Source organism: Cinclus cinclus, chromosome 2 (genome assembly GCF_963662255.1).
Source record: "Cinclus cinclus chromosome 2, bCinCin1.1, whole genome shotgun sequence".
Lineage (NCBI taxonomy): Eukaryota > Metazoa > Chordata > Aves > Passeriformes > Cinclidae > Cinclus > Cinclus cinclus.
Window position 1 is genome coordinate 88,437,699 of NC_085047.1, and position 15,170 is coordinate 88,452,868.

Here is a 15,170-nt window from a genome sequence, read left to right on the forward strand (position 1 = left end):
GGAAATTATTTCCTGCCGTACCCGCTGAGGGATGCCAGCGTTTCACAGAAGCACGGTTATCGCGATAGTCGCGGTGCTGCCACTGCATCCTGACGGAGCTAACTCATCTCTTCCATACTGACCCGGTATGTCCAGTGGAGGAGTGAATATATGTATTTGCTGTCATCGCTTTTTTCATGGTCAAAAGTGAGACACTTCATTAATCTCTCTGGAAGAGGCGCGGTGTTCCTTTCAGTTAATGTGAACATTTAAGGTAATATTAATCTGTATATCTTTCTATTTACCTATAGATACATGCATTTTTTATTATTTAAAATGTTCCTAGGCTTATATACCAGAAATAGTGTGATACTCTGACTTTCTGTTGGTTCTCTCAGTTTTGAGGACTGTTGCATGTTTGAATCAGTTTGTGCTTCTGAATTGGAGATTCGGATGAACCTGCCACGAGTTTGCCAGAATCAGTGAAAACTGTGACCCTTCGAAGTTTTGAGGACACTTCTTTTTTCAGTTGAGTAGATCCACTTTGAAAGGACTAAAAAGCAGATGAAAAGGTGGTTATGCCAATTTAATGAGAAATTTTAATGACAGTTATGCCTACATGCGGTCACCAATGCTGTAATTGTAATTCAGGTGCGTCTATCATTGAAGACCTCTTCCAGACAGTTTATGTTTGTTTTTTGGTTTTGTTTTGTTTTGTTTTTTGTTTGTTCTTTTTTGGGTTTTTTTGGGGGGGGCAGTTGTTTGTAATTTTTTTTAAACTGCAATTGATAAAGATATTTCCTTTCAGGGTGAAACTTTATGGACATGGCTTCGCATACCTGATTTTTTTTTTCCATTTTAGAAATGGAAATCTGGGCAAAGATAACTAGAGCTGAAGTCTGTTGTGAATGATAAAGATCCACAGGTCGATTGAGTGCTCAAGATGTGGACAGAATGGCTGGGAAAAGGGAGAGATTTAGCTGTTTATCATGGCAGAATGTGGTAGGAAAAACATTTGCAATTGGTTCTGCAGCTGTATGAATGTTATTTTCATCCCTATTTATGTGACTGCATGCACAGAGAAGAGCCTAATTTTGCTGTTGTGTCTACCTTCCTTAGAAATGGAAATTCTTCACCATGAAAAGTGAGAGATGAGGGAGTCTCCTCAAAGCAATGTGTATGGTTTTACACAAGGCTGCATATATGTTTGAAAGTCTTCTATGTTGACAAAAGAGCAAATTATAAATTTAGATTGAAAGAATGTTGAAATTATAGAAAAGCAGAATCCTGAAAGACTTTGTTTCAGGATGTGGTAAAATACTACTTCTGTATTTTCTGTATGCTACTATCTGCTGAATCTACTGTTGGGGCAAAAAACTTCTTGAGAGAGCTCTTGTGAGACAGAGCACTAGAGCAAGGTAGTGTTGTAGAAAAGAGTTTGTGAAAAAGCAGTGATTCATAGAAGTCATAAAGAAAATACCTGCTCATAAGTGGAGTCTGTTCAGTCCTGTTTTATCTTTAAATTCTATCTGTAACAATATTGTCCCCTTTTTTAAATTAAAAATTATAGATTTTTGGTAGTTACTGTGCATCACAAATAATGGAAAAAGTAGTTTTGTGCAAACACCTATAACCTACCTCCCGAGATGTTAATGTTTTGTGTATTTCTTCAGTCAGTATTCTTTCAGGGGCTTGTCCCATCTTAGAGCTAGGCAAGAAAAGACCTGCCTGGTAATTTGAGTGGAAATTTGCAAGGAGGGAGGAGGAAAGAGAAGGGGAAGAAGGGAAGCAGGCATAGCAAGAAGCAGTATGGATGACTCAAGGCATGGCACGCTTCTGAGTCAGCCAGTGAAGTAAGACACAAGCAGCTGGAAGTGTCATCTTCGACTCTTGTTGAAAATGGTGATCAGCTTAATGGTTCTCACGACGGAATGGGGTTTTCCTGCTCATACTTCAGTTGGAATTAGTTGCATTTGTCCTCTCACTGTGCTGTAAAACACTGTGGTAGGCTGAATAGAAAAAAAACCACCAAAAAACAGTAAAGAAGGTCAAGTTGAGGAACAGCTTACCAGCGGCATGCAATAAGAGATCCTTCTCCAAACATGTTAGGGATCAGAGGACTGCTAAAGAGTCCTGACAACCATTCTTAAATATATAAATAAGCATGCAAAAGATAAATGCCTAGATTTTAGGTGAAGAAACATGACTACTAGAGCCCCAAACAACTCTTCTGCTCAGCATGTATTTTGATGATCTAGACAGAAGAATCTGTTTCAGTGGCAGTATTTGCCAACGATACAAAACTATTCAGGCTAGAACATGGAGGTGTAAATTGCAAAGAATGGCACAAATATGTCACAGTAGTAAGTGACTAAAAAATGGTAAATAGTAAGGAAGAAAATTGTTGTAGAGAAATCTAAAGAAAACTTAAAATAAAGACATATGGCTAAAATCCGAACATCTTGTTCTCAACCGCTGACTGAGTTTGCCTGATTCATAGCACCCAATGATGAGATCTTGAAATTTTACTAGATAAACTCATGGAAATCTCAGATCAATACACAGTAATACTCAAAGAACAAAGATAGGATTAGAAATAATTAGGGAAAAAAACAGTAATAGTCTTTGTTTTTAAGTCCATAGTGTACTAAGGTTTTGAAGACTGTATGCAAGTTCTGTCCTGTCCTCCCCATCTCAGACGGGTTGTAGCATTACTGGATGCAGTACAGAAGTGGGTGGCAAAAAAGGTCAGAATTATGAAATCAGATTCCATCTAAGGGAGAGTTAGAGAATCTGTAATTTTACCTTGGGAAAGCAAGAAGTGGGACGGAATGTGCTGGAGATGTAAAAAACCAAGCGCTTGACAAGCTGAAATAGGAGGTGTTCACTCTTTTTTTTTTTTTTTTATTTATTTTTAATTCTGGTGTAATAATTAGGAGCTGTCAGGTAAAACAGGCAGGTAACAGGCTCAAAACAAGTCAAAGACAATTCCTCTATTTCATGTGTCCTCTATTAACTGTGTAATTCCTGTATTAATCATGTAATGCATTAATCATGTAATGCAAATGTTTACTTTAAACAGTGGAAGTTCATGTTGGAAACCACTAATTGAAAGTTTTATTTTTATTTCTGCAGGGGAAAAATGACAGCAAAAACACTGTTTTCGTGTAACATTACAACAGCATTTTTGTCTTTAATTATTGCAAGTAAGTCTATTTGTGGCTATGGAAAGTTTTGTTCTGGAATTTCTTTTTTTTTTCCCACAAGTAATAATAACTTTCTGTGAAAATGTTGTTAATAGTGAAATTTACATGCATGGCTATGAGTTCTTTTAAATAGTCCCAAGAGCAGGAACCTATAAAACATAATATGTGGTATTTTATGTACTAGCTTATCACAGAATCATTTACGTTGGAAAGGATCTCTTCACATGTAAGCTTACAGGGTCACGATTTTGAAAATCTCTGCAAATGGAGACTCCATAACATCTTTGGGCATCTCGTCTCACTGTTTGTTCACCATTACAATAAAAAAAAAAGTATTTTCTTGTGTTCAGATACAATGTTTTATTTTCAATTTATGGTCATTGCCTGTTGCCCTGCGAGTGGGTAATGCTGGCAAAAGCCTGTCACTTTGTTCTTCATTCTCTCCCATCAGGTATTTACACACCTTGATAAGATCCACCCACACACTCCTCTCCAGGCTGAGCAGTTCCTGCTCTTTCATCCTCTACTCAAGTTGAGAGGTGCTCCACTCCTTTCACTCCCTTAATCTTTTTTTGTTTTTTTGCCATGAGGGAGCATGATCAGTTTGTAGGACAAACCAGTAGGACCCCAGTGTTCTCTGCAGATCTTCTTTCCAGCTGAGTGGTCTTCAGAAGGTGCTGGCATCTCTTACAGTGTTTTAGAATATTAGCATTAAGTGGCAGAAAAAGGTTATCAGTTCCTGTGGCCACAGCATTTCATAATCATCAGAGTTGTTATGGGGCATTCAACACAGACACCTGAGTAATTCAGTGTTTGGATAAATAATTTGGAAGAGATCTATGGTGAGGTGATGAGAGTGGTAGATGACACAAAATTATTCTTCAGTGGTTATAACTGATGTTTGTGCTGCAGAGGATGTCTGGATATCATAGTTTAGTGGTAAAATGTCAGTAAAATCAGGTGGCTGTGAAGGTGTGAAAGGGTCATGCATGTATAGCAGAAGCAAGTATGCTGTATGTGTGTGATGTGAGCATTAATTAATTAATTAATAACCACTTGGGAAAATGCTGCTTTGATATCTCTGGATGCTCTCTGGAATCATTAACTCTGTCATCAGTGGTGACCCGAAAACCAGAATTTTTGGAAAGCATCAGAGCAGAAAACAGAAAGCCTCATTATTCTACTCTTTAACCCCACAGTGACTGTGTGCCAGTTGAACTCTGCAGTTCTGGTCATTCCATCTCAGAAAGATGGTATCAGAAGAGGTGGAGAGATGAGTGACAATGTTGTGTGATATGGGATGGCTTCCATATGAGAAGTCTAAATGAAGGAGGACTCTGAGGTAAAGAAGCAGGAGCAAGATGGGATGAAGGACTATAAAAATGTAAACACCATAGAATAGGCAGATGAGAGGAAGTTTACCATTTCTCCTAACAAGAAATGCATGATACTCGGAGAATTTATAAAAGCCGGTGAATGGTTTTTCATTGCAGAATGTAAGAGGAAAGGAAGGGACAGCAGAGTAGTATTGTATTGTGGCCTCCTCTGTGCTGCACATTTGGCACTGATAGTTATCAGAGACAGGATTTTGGGCTAAACAGAACTTGCATGACTCTGTGGAAATTCTTATATAATAACAAAGCAAGGAAGTTTCAATAAATATGTTACTGACTTGGGAATGTGATCATGGTGTCCAGAGTTGGTGCCTTTTTTGTCAAATTACAAAAAAACCAAAAACCCAAAAAAACCCCAACAAACAAACAAACAAACAAAAAACCCCAAACTTAGTGTTGCTCTTTTCCTGCATAAGTTTGTGTTAGAAGTAAATAAAATGAGCTCATTGGTGATTGTAATGATTCCTCCCTAAATGTTCATAAAATGAAGGGTGAGTTGTAATTCCTGTAGCAAACTTAGTATTTGTACAACACAATTTTTAAATTCAGTTTTCTCTTAGGACATTTAGGTATCAAAACCATAGTCTGTCTTGAAGGATTACTTTGACTACAGTTAAGAGAAGTTAAAAAATGAAGACATTAAATGTGAAAATCGTGAGTAAGTGTGTGTTTGTCTACATGCCCATGAAACTGACTGGAGAAGCACAAGTACTTTAGTAATTTGCATCTGAAATAAAAAATGGCAAGTTGCTGCAAACAAGGACATTCTACTGAGTGTAAAGATTGCATTCAAAAATCATAATTTCATTTTAGTGGCATAATTATTCCTGTAAGCTACCGAGTAGTAGTCTCAGATGTAAAGATAAGGGTTTGAAATTGTACTTTTAGTAGTTGACTTGAGAACGGAGGTGAAAACTCTAATCAGATTTGTAAATATGATCAGGAAATAAGTTCAGTATATTCTTGTAGAGTGTTTGAGTTTTTATTTAATGTTTATCTCTTTCCTTTAGAGAAATGTGAAGCCTATGATGTGATGTTGAAGCAAAGTCTTGTGCCTAATGGGCAGCCTCTTGCTATTAAATGTTCACTGGAAAAGAGTTTGAAAAGTGGAGACTACAACTTAACATGGTATAAAGTTGGTAACCAGAAAGCTGTGCCTAGAGACAAACTGTCTAGAGTTCATCAGCAGAAGGATTTAATTTGGTTTCTTCCTGCAATGTTAGAAGATTCTGGAGATTATGAATGTGTCATAAGGTGAAAGTTAAAAAAAATTGTATTTTTACAGAAATGAGTTACAAAGTGAGTTACACACCTTTTAGAAAGCAAGTAAAATTTTGAGACTAAGAGAAATACTAATGACGAAAATGGAATGCATCTATAAAAACTAGCTTTAGTTTGGGGAAATTAAGTCTAGTTTTGGGGTTTTTTCCTTGCAGGCAAAAATAAACATTTTTTTCTTCTCTTTCTTCTCCAAAAAGAATACCATACATTTTTGACCTGGGAACTATGCTAAATATGTTAATTTATTTGTGTTCTATTAATTGCAGGAATTTGACAAGCTGCAAGAAAATGTGTACAAAAGTAACAGTTTTTGAGAGGATTGATGGTTTATGCTTACATGAAAGATTTGCTGTAGAGGAGGTGATATTCACTTCATCTTCTGCAAAGGTTGTGTGTCCCCACTTGGACTTTTTCAGGAAAGAGAAGAATATTCACCCTGTTCGTTGGTATAAGGTGAGAACATAGTGTTTTGTTCTGTCTTACAGCTGTCCATTATTTGTAATAAAAATAAGTGATCTTTGAGAATTGGAGCAGAAGAACTGAAGATTTACTGTACGTTGGAGAAAAAGTGCTTTTAAAACAAATTGGAAGAGGATTAAGACATTCTGTCTTTTGAAGGTGTTCTTGATTATCAGGGCAGAAATTCAGGTGAGGTGTAGGAGTGATGCTGACCTGTGTTCCCACCAAGGTGTCTGCTCACCTGCCAGGGAAACATGGCCTTGTGTGGGAACAGATTTACTTTGGCATGTCCCTTAGGTGTTCAATACTGTATTATTCCATTATTCTATTTCATATTCACACTCTCTTAAAGTCTCTTTCTGTTACAAGAATGTAGTGTTTTCTGCCAGGCTCATGCAGTCCGTATGGTACCAGTAGTATGGAGGCTTCTTTAAAAAGGAAGTGTAATTATTGGGTGATGCTTCATTGATGAATACTTTTGCAAATACCGGCAACCCAAATTTTACTTTCTTATTTCTCTAATATCAAAAGTTGTTTTCCAAAGGGAATAAACTGGGATATCTTTAAATTAAAATCTCAGCTGAAGGGAAGCGTGCATTTCTCTATATTCCACTGCTCTCACTCTTTCTCAGCCTCTGCAGGGTGTCCATCCTTGTGCTGTGGTCCATTGAAACTTCAGATTGTATCAAAGAGGAGCAAACCATGGAAATACAGAGATACATGAACTAACAGTTCTCTACACACTTTTAGGACTGCCAGATACTGGAAGGAAAAAGGTTTGCCCTTTCAAACAGTGACCTTATAATATTTGATGTGACTGTACATGATCAAGGAAACTATACATGTGAAACAATGTATACCTACAACGGGAAACAATATAACATTTCACGAGACATCAGTCTGATTGTAGAATGTAAGTATTTCACTGTGTTTGTTTTCATAGCAACTCCACATTTCTGTTGCGAATTTCTAAAGACTAAAGTGGAAGGACCTAATTCGTGGATGGACATGCTCAGGACTACTTTTTTTTCACCTAAATGTGCAGTAATAACTACCTGAGATATGGTACTTTCAGTATTGAGAGATATTTTGCTATAAAATAGCTGACAACCTTGCCTTTAGTGCAAGGCATGTTTTTAGGTTGTACTTGCATAATACAGCATAAAACAGACTACAGCTACTCCTGGTTTTCTGAAAAGCACTTTTTTTCCATTTTACTTAGTGACCCCACCGAAAAAGCCTCCAGAAATAAGTTACCCAAGAAACAACTCAATTGAAGTGGAACTCGGTAAGTACTTTTCTCTAGAGAAAATATGATTTTGTATCCTAGTTAAAATGTATTCTCAAGGAGTGTCCTATCCTATGTTTTCTTGGTTTTTCTTTTCAAAAAAAAGCTAGTTCAACGACCAGATTGGTTTCTGTCTGTTGATCTCCCAAAGGAAGAATGAGGGATGAGGGGGAAAGAAACAAGGGATGTTGCTTATAAAGTCCTAAATAGATTTCTCAGATGCAAGGAAAATTGTAAGAACCCAAGTGATTATCTATCAGATCTGTTGCTTTCCAGCACTCTGGAAGTGATTCTAAGAGCAGGTGCATCTCTAATCTGCTGGCAAAGTGATGCCCCAAGGGGAGCATCTTCTTCCTGGATTCAGCTTCTTCCATTCTACCATTCTCTTTTTGGACCTGCAGATCACTGAGAATATAGACCCTCTGTTAGAGAAACTTTTCTGAAAGGGTTTAGTATCATCCTTAACTGGTGTGCATGTGTGAATCTGTGAACAGGATTGTATAGACTTTAATTTGGTTTTGGAAATTAACTCTTTACTTTGTAACAAAATTTTACAGGCTCACAGGTTACTGTGGATTGCAATACAACAGGTGCTGATGGGTATGAGGTGTACTGGACAGGCAACGGTGTGTATATTGATGTATTTTATATGAGCAGAATCTTTTCAAGTTCCTATGAGTAAGTATATTTTCAAATTAGAAAATACTGTGTTAGCAACCAAAGAGCAACTTTCTCCCTTTGACATTAAAATATTTAGCAACATTTTTCCGTTGCTTAACATAGCATTCTTAAAAACTCTAATGCTTGCCTTCTCCAACTGACTTCCTCCTTTGAAACAGAAGCTTGAAACATAGTAGGCACATGGGCTTCACAGGTGATTGTATGTTTCTTGCTCATTGTAAAAAATCAGTCTGAGTTTCCAATGCTGGGAAAAGGTGTTTTGTTAAAGTCCCATAGTTGTAATGCAGTTTCTTTTGGGCAAAGTCTGGCCTGGCAGAGACCTCTTTTGGTCGGATCAGGCATGTTCAGGTGCACAGTCCTCAGACTGTCTTTTTCTTCTGTGTTCCACATCTGCCTCTTTGAAAGGTTGCAAGAGGGCAAATCTCTGCTATACAGGAAAAATTGAGATTGCTAGGTTTAAGAGCATTAAGTTAGAGAAATTTAACTGAGATCAGCTGAGGAATTAATGAAAGACTTTATTGAGGGCATTTGGACTGAAGCTGAGGGCTCAGAAGAGAAAAGGGAGAGATGAGCTGGGTTTTGGGACAACTTGGGCTGAGGAAAGCGTGTGAAGGGCAAGTGGGAGACAAGATGATGGTGAAAAGCAGGTTAAATGGAATTAGAATAAGAGAAATTATGTCTGACTGGGAAAACCAAAACAAATTGGATCAAGAGGCAATCTGAAATTTTCTTAGACTTTGCAACTTTTAAACTAAAAATTTCAGGGCTTTTTTGTTAGCCCTTATGTTGATGCTGTGAATAAAAAAAAAAATGAGATAATTTTTGTAAATTCTGGAGCACCATCTAGTACCAAAAAGCCAACGAAGAAAAGAGAATGGTGTTTGCAAAGTAAGAATATAGCAGCAAGAAATAAGGTTTCATCATAAAACAAAGGGAGAAATTAAATGCTGAATTATTTGGGTGCTCACCAAGAGAAAACACTATGTAAAAGTAATACATTATACTGTCATAAAGAATTGTAGTGCCTAAAACAATCAGACCATAATGCAGAGATGCATGGTCACTGAGTTGGTATTACAAAAGCAATGTTATTTTTTGTACTTCCTAGCACTTACATGGTCACTTACATTGATCACTTGCACTAGTGATGTTGGTTCATTCATTCCCTGAATGTCATACCCTATTGTAAAATAGCTATGTCTATCTGCTCTCACAGGGATTAGAAAGCCCATAACAAGTGTTTGTTGAGGTTCATAAAGCACATTTTTGAGCTTCCAACTACAGAAACCTTACATTCTTTTGGAGAAACACAGCTGCAGATGATGTTTTGATGTCCTGATGCTTTCCAATGCATATGATAAATGTCAGTAGAGGAGAGGGCTGGCTCTCTGGGTTTCTTACACATTATGTAATTGTTCATGTCTTGTGAAATGTGGTTGACATTTGCAGAAGAAAACAACCACTGTTGTGCTGCAGGTGTTGAGAGATGAAACCATTCCTGAAAGGGCTGTGGTTTTATGGTTTTGTTTGTCACCTTTTGGACAGGGGAGAAACTTCTTATGATGGGCGCCCTATGCATTCCGTGAAGCTAATAATTTCAGAAGTGAGCAGTGAAGATTATGAACAGCCTTTTGTATGTCAAGCTTCAAATGCCTTTGGGCAAGTTGCATCCTACATTATATTAAAACACAGAGGTAAGAAATACTGGGTTTTTTTAGGCCTGTGATTATCTGTACTTCCCAAGAAGGTGTTTTGATACCAAATTCTCATGTACCATGTTGAAAGAAAACAGGTGTATTACAGGCTGCAGTATGCATGTGCCTGTGCCTAGGGAAAAAATCACTATAGCATTGTGTTTATCATTATTAAAAATACAAGGCAAGTAGGAATGAAAAATGTAATATTCAAATATGTATTGAAATTCTGTGAAAGATCAGATATGGACAAATTCAACAGTTAAAAAGAATTTCTTACATTTTTGTGCAGTTCCTGACATACGAAGATGGCTGACTGGAGGGCTTGTCTCTTTGTTAATTTTAACATTTATTACTTTAATAATCTACAAGATTTTCAAGATTGATTTGGTGCTTTGGTACCGTAATTCTGTCTGTGCCCTTACAAGTAAGGAAGGTATGTGAGTGTGACCAGGTATGTAAGTGTAATTAGGCTACTGATTTTTTTCACTTGCCATTACTTCTGAGAAATAATGGGATTATTTCGTACAATGTACGTAGAACATCTGTAAGGAATTTTCAGATATGCACAAAGATATTTTGTGCAGGATTTTCTCAGTCCTATGGATAAAAGATATAGTTATACTTGAAGTAATAAAAGCTGCGTAATATTAAAGGTAATCGTAGTGAGATAGGCCAAAAGAGCTATAGGTTATTCCAAAATCAGCATGTTGCTTTTTGTTTTTCTGTAGTTTCTTTACATGTACAATTATGGTCACTCTGATGATGAACAATAGGTGTCAGCAGAGCTACATCCTGTAAACTGCATGTTTAAAGACGTGCACTAAATATTTTGAAAATCAGACTCATTTGTCAGAGATTAATTTTGTTGGTTTGCTTTTTAATTTCTCAATTTCTCTCTGTTACCCTTGCTTTCCTTCTAAATCATGTCAGTTATGATGTTGTCATATCAAAGAGAAAATTTGCTGCTAGTTCTGTGTTCTGAGATTCTGCTAATGTGTTTTAGTTTAATGCACTGTAGGCAAATATATTGGACAGGTGTGAAAAATTTGAAATAAGCACAACATCATAGATATATTTCATGTCAGTTCTCAGAATTAGACTGTCTGAAGTTCCCCATGGCTTGAAAGTGAATGGATTACATACATTAAGTTAGTTAATGTTTACTTATGTCTGTCCTAAATGTTTTCATGGAAAAGTAATTTCAACTCCTGGTCAACAATTCAGTTTTACTATAGTACTGTAATAGGGCTCTAATTAAAAGGGAAAAACCAATCAAAGTTTTCAACTTGTGGAGTTAGAGCTGATTTTGGCTTGGCTCTTTCAGTCCTGCTTGCTATGCAGCCTTAACTCTTAAAACCTCAGAAGCCTTCTGGCCTTTTCTTTTACCCATGAAAAGCCCTCCCAGGATTATTACAAGAAAGAATTGCCATTTTCCCACCTTCTCTTGTGGTTAGTGAGAAGTGGAGATAACTCCTGTTGGGTTTCTTCCAGGAGAGGTGGTGAAGAAAGTCCTGTGACAAGGGTACTTCCTCAGTGTCCTGGCACCTCTGGGGTTGGGAGCTCCTTCCTGCAGGTCCCAGGTCCTGCATCCTGCTCATTTGGTGACTCCTCCACACCCAAGATGGGAAAGGAAGTCAGATTCTGTGGCTGATCATCTTTATTTTTATTCATAAGAGTGTTTTACTTCTGTGAGGTGATTTTGTCAGATGGGTGAAATCAGCCACCCATTGCTGTTTCTAAATAGTCCAAGAAAGAAACTTTGCCATGAAGGCATTTTTCTGAGTTTTAATAGAAATAAAGAATTCTTTTAAAATAGAAATGTTTGTGTTTGTTTTAGATGGGAAAATCTACGATGCGTATGTCCTGTACACAAAAAGCCATGAAGGCAGAAGTATCTGTTGTCTGGAAACCTTTGTTCGTAGGATACTCCCAGATGTTTTAGAAAAACAATGTGGATATAACCTTTTCATATTAGGAAGGGATGATTTACCAGGAGAAGGTATGCTTTAATTAACAGAGGTGACAGGTTGCCTTTTGATGCATTGTTCTCAGGTTATAAGTTTATTTATGCAATTAAAACCCACATTTTTGGAAAAGAAAGCTGTATTTCTTTAGTGTTAATGGATAATTTTCCCAATGCAATTTTTTTCTTTCTTTTTCTTACTGAAGATTCTGTTCTGGTGTTACGAGGGTATGTGCTTTCTTAGTGATGAACAAATGAGGACTTCATAGCATTAATCATACTGTTGAGTTTTTTTGAAGATATCTTCTCCTGAGGGCTGAAGAAAAGAGTTTTATTATAAATTATGTCATGCAATGGATCATGAATCATGAATCATAAATCATGACTGGCCGTGTGAAGATCTTAAAGCAACCACTGCTCTGAGCTAGCTACAGCTGCACATTTGCAATTTTAAAATAAAGAACTATTTTACACCAGTTGTAAAGTTTCTGTGCAGACTTTGATTGTTCCTTATCACTTACAGCTGTGGTCAGTGTTGCTGATGAAACTCTGCAGCAAAGCAGAAGACTGATGATTATTTTGGGATCAGAAACATCTAGGTGCTGCCTGTTTGAAGACTCCTCTGAGCAGCAACTAGCTATGTATAATGCTCTCATCCGTGATGGGATTCAAGTGATTCTCATAGAAATGGGTGAAATACAGGACTACACAAGCCTGCCAGAATCAATCAGATACATTAAGCAAAAACACGGAGCTATTCAATGGAAAGGGGACTTCTTGGAGAAATCTTGTTCAGCAAACACAAGATTCTGGAAAAATGTGCGCTATCACATGCCATCCAGGAAAAAGGTATCTTACTCTGAAGTGCATTTGTTGCCCCTAACTTCAAACAGTTCTACAGCAAAGGGAAGCTAAGAAACACTTATTTAAATAATACTAAGAAGGTAGTTCTTAAATGGGATGTTTCTTGCACAGTATTTATACTGCAAAGTAGATGTTTTCTTTGAGGAGTAGAAGCTTATCTCTTCCATAAATTTCACCCTAAAATAAAAAACTGTGCAACTTTATTTCTGCTGCAGGTTTTGGATAGTGTGTTAGTCTCCATCAAATATTATGAGTAAACACGGTGATGGTGATAGGTTATTAAGTAGCCATCGTCCACATAAGTGCTGTATGAAGAAACAGCTGTGAAGTCCATTTTTAAAAAATCAAAACTGCAGTTGATAAATTAAAAGTCTGTTTCTGTCATCAGTGTTTTGCTAGTCATTCGGTTCCAAATCTTGCCTCTCCGTGACTGACTTCCTTTTTGGTGCAAGAATCTGCTCTGTGCAAGCTTTGCCTCCTGAGCAGCAGACCTTACCCTTGCTTCTTGAAAGGTTTGGGGAAACACATGACGTAGCAGGTATATTTAAAACTCATCACAACACTAAACGTGTTTCTGCTGAACAGTTGGTACCAAATGTGTTCAGCAAAAGGAAGGGAATGAAATCTGTGGATTTTTAGACTGTTGAACAATTCTGTGGTATCTGGTTTATGTTTTCTTTTTAAACTTAGTCTCTTGTAATGCTTAGGAAACTGAAAATAGTTAATATTTCTTGAGAACAGGAAGCTTTCTAGACTGTGCTGCTACTCTGGAAATGAGAAGTTCTCGTGCTGTGTCTTAGCTGTGCTAACTGCATGCAAGAAAGTCACTGGGAATCTATCAAAGAATTGTACTTGGGATGGATAACCTGAAGAGTGGAAAAAGGCCAGTTCTGAATCATGACCAATTCTAATGGCAGGAAATGGTATCTCATCTACTTGTGAAAGAAGAAGTTAGAGGTGTGTGGCTATATCAGGCTGCTTGAGAGTAGCTTGGTGTTTCTGGACTCCAGTCCACTTTTTGTGTGCATCACTGTGAGAAATGACATGCTGCTTCCTTTTCAAGGTGGTCTGAAGCAGCAGGAGTTTTCATGCTTCAGCCCTGAGGAACGTCATATGAATGCAAATACAAATTTTTCTTGGTTTTTAAAGATTATTTTCTGAAGTTACATAGGTTCTAACATCATGATTATTGCCAGGATAGCATCTATCATGGAATTCCTTTCAGTTGGTTCTCAGAGGTATGTATATCTAGAATGTATTCTTCATTGTGTATTGATGGGAGAGAAAGCAGAATCTAGGAGTGGAGATATATAATCAAAGGCAAAGATTTCCAATAGCATTATTGTACCTTTTTTTCTTTGTAAAGGTGTAGTAAATACTCCTTAGGATCAGTGTCTCCTTCTCCTGGCTGTGGCGTTCACAACTGTGTAATTTTTCACAGCATTCACTGACTAGAGGCTTGTTCTGAGGTGTCACCAGGAACACCGGGAACAGGATAGATCCATCAGACGAGGTACTATTGTCCTAGTAGATGCTGAATCTGTGTTCTTTGGAAATGCATAGTATTTAGGCTGGAACCTTTCAAAAATAAATGTAGGGACTTAGAGAATTCAGATAATCCTATTTGTCAAATTTTTACATTGACTTAGCTTGCTCAAAAAATATTTTAAATAAGTTTCTTTCCTTCCTTTTTAAAATTTATGTTTAAAAACAGAACCTTCTTATTTTCCATGTAGAAGGAGAAAAATAATAAGGAAAAGGTATTGAAACTGTGGTAGATTTTTCAGTTTCCTTATTTCATATGCTTTGAAATAAAAAAAAAAAAAAACAACAACAAACTAATGACTAGGACTTGCAGTACTACATAAAGGTAAATTGATTTGCAATTTGTGCTGGTATTTTTTTTTTTCTTCTGTGAATGTGCTGTTACGGTTTCTGGTTGCTTTTTTTCATAGTTCTTTTTTGGATGTTTGCCACAGTATTCAAGAAAATAATTTCCCCATTTCTCCACTAAATGGGACTCCTAATGACTCTTAAGTGAAGACAAATGATTGTGAGTCAGCATTGATTTACCTGATACTTTTTTTCAAACAGCCACATTTAGTATGATTATTTTGTATCCTTGTATAAAAGTGAGTGTGGGAGATAGGTTTTGGTTATCAAGGTTGATTGTTAACTAGCTACTTCAATGACATGAGATGGCTTATCCTTATATTAGGGGGCTTAATTTTGAAGCTGAATTTTGTCTCTCTCTCCTTGGAAACTGTTTTTTGCGTCACATAGGAAAGCACAATAATTTTTTTTGGTAATACAATAAAATAAGTCCCATAGAGACAGATGTGCTGGTTGCTCTTTATT

General features: G+C 36.9%; 1 protein-coding gene across 1 annotated transcript; it reads left to right on the forward strand.

Moving 5' to 3' along the window:
• The first annotated feature begins 431 nt into the window (after positions 1 to 431).
• LOC134057993 (interleukin-1 receptor type 1-like) lies at positions 432 to 12,863 on the forward strand. Its single transcript, XM_062515042.1, has 12 exons — positions 432 to 978; positions 2,305 to 2,306; positions 3,115 to 3,185; positions 5,590 to 5,833; positions 6,127 to 6,313; positions 7,070 to 7,232; positions 7,542 to 7,607; positions 8,165 to 8,285; positions 9,834 to 9,982; positions 10,275 to 10,418; positions 11,823 to 11,984; positions 12,472 to 12,863. Exons 1-12 carry the CDS (start codon positions 934 to 936, stop codon positions 12,861 to 12,863), a joined length of 1,746 nt encoding a protein of 581 aa, XP_062371026.1. The 5' UTR covers positions 432 to 933.
• The last annotated feature ends 2,307 nt before the right edge of the window (positions 12,864 to 15,170 follow it).

Bases quoted from the DNA above. Each gene is read 5' to 3' on its own strand.
- LOC134057993 (XM_062515042.1), top strand. From the start codon at position 934: ATGGCTGGGAAAAGGGAGAGATTTAGCTGTTTATCATGGCAGAAT. The intron at 8,286-9,833 runs GTAAGTATATTT...CCTTTTGGACAG, and splicing joins ATCTTTTCAAGTTCCTATGA to GGGAGAAACTTCTTATGATG. The intron at 11,985-12,471 runs GTATGCTTTAAT...TATCACTTACAG, and splicing joins GGATGATTTACCAGGAGAAG to CTGTGGTCAGTGTTGCTGAT.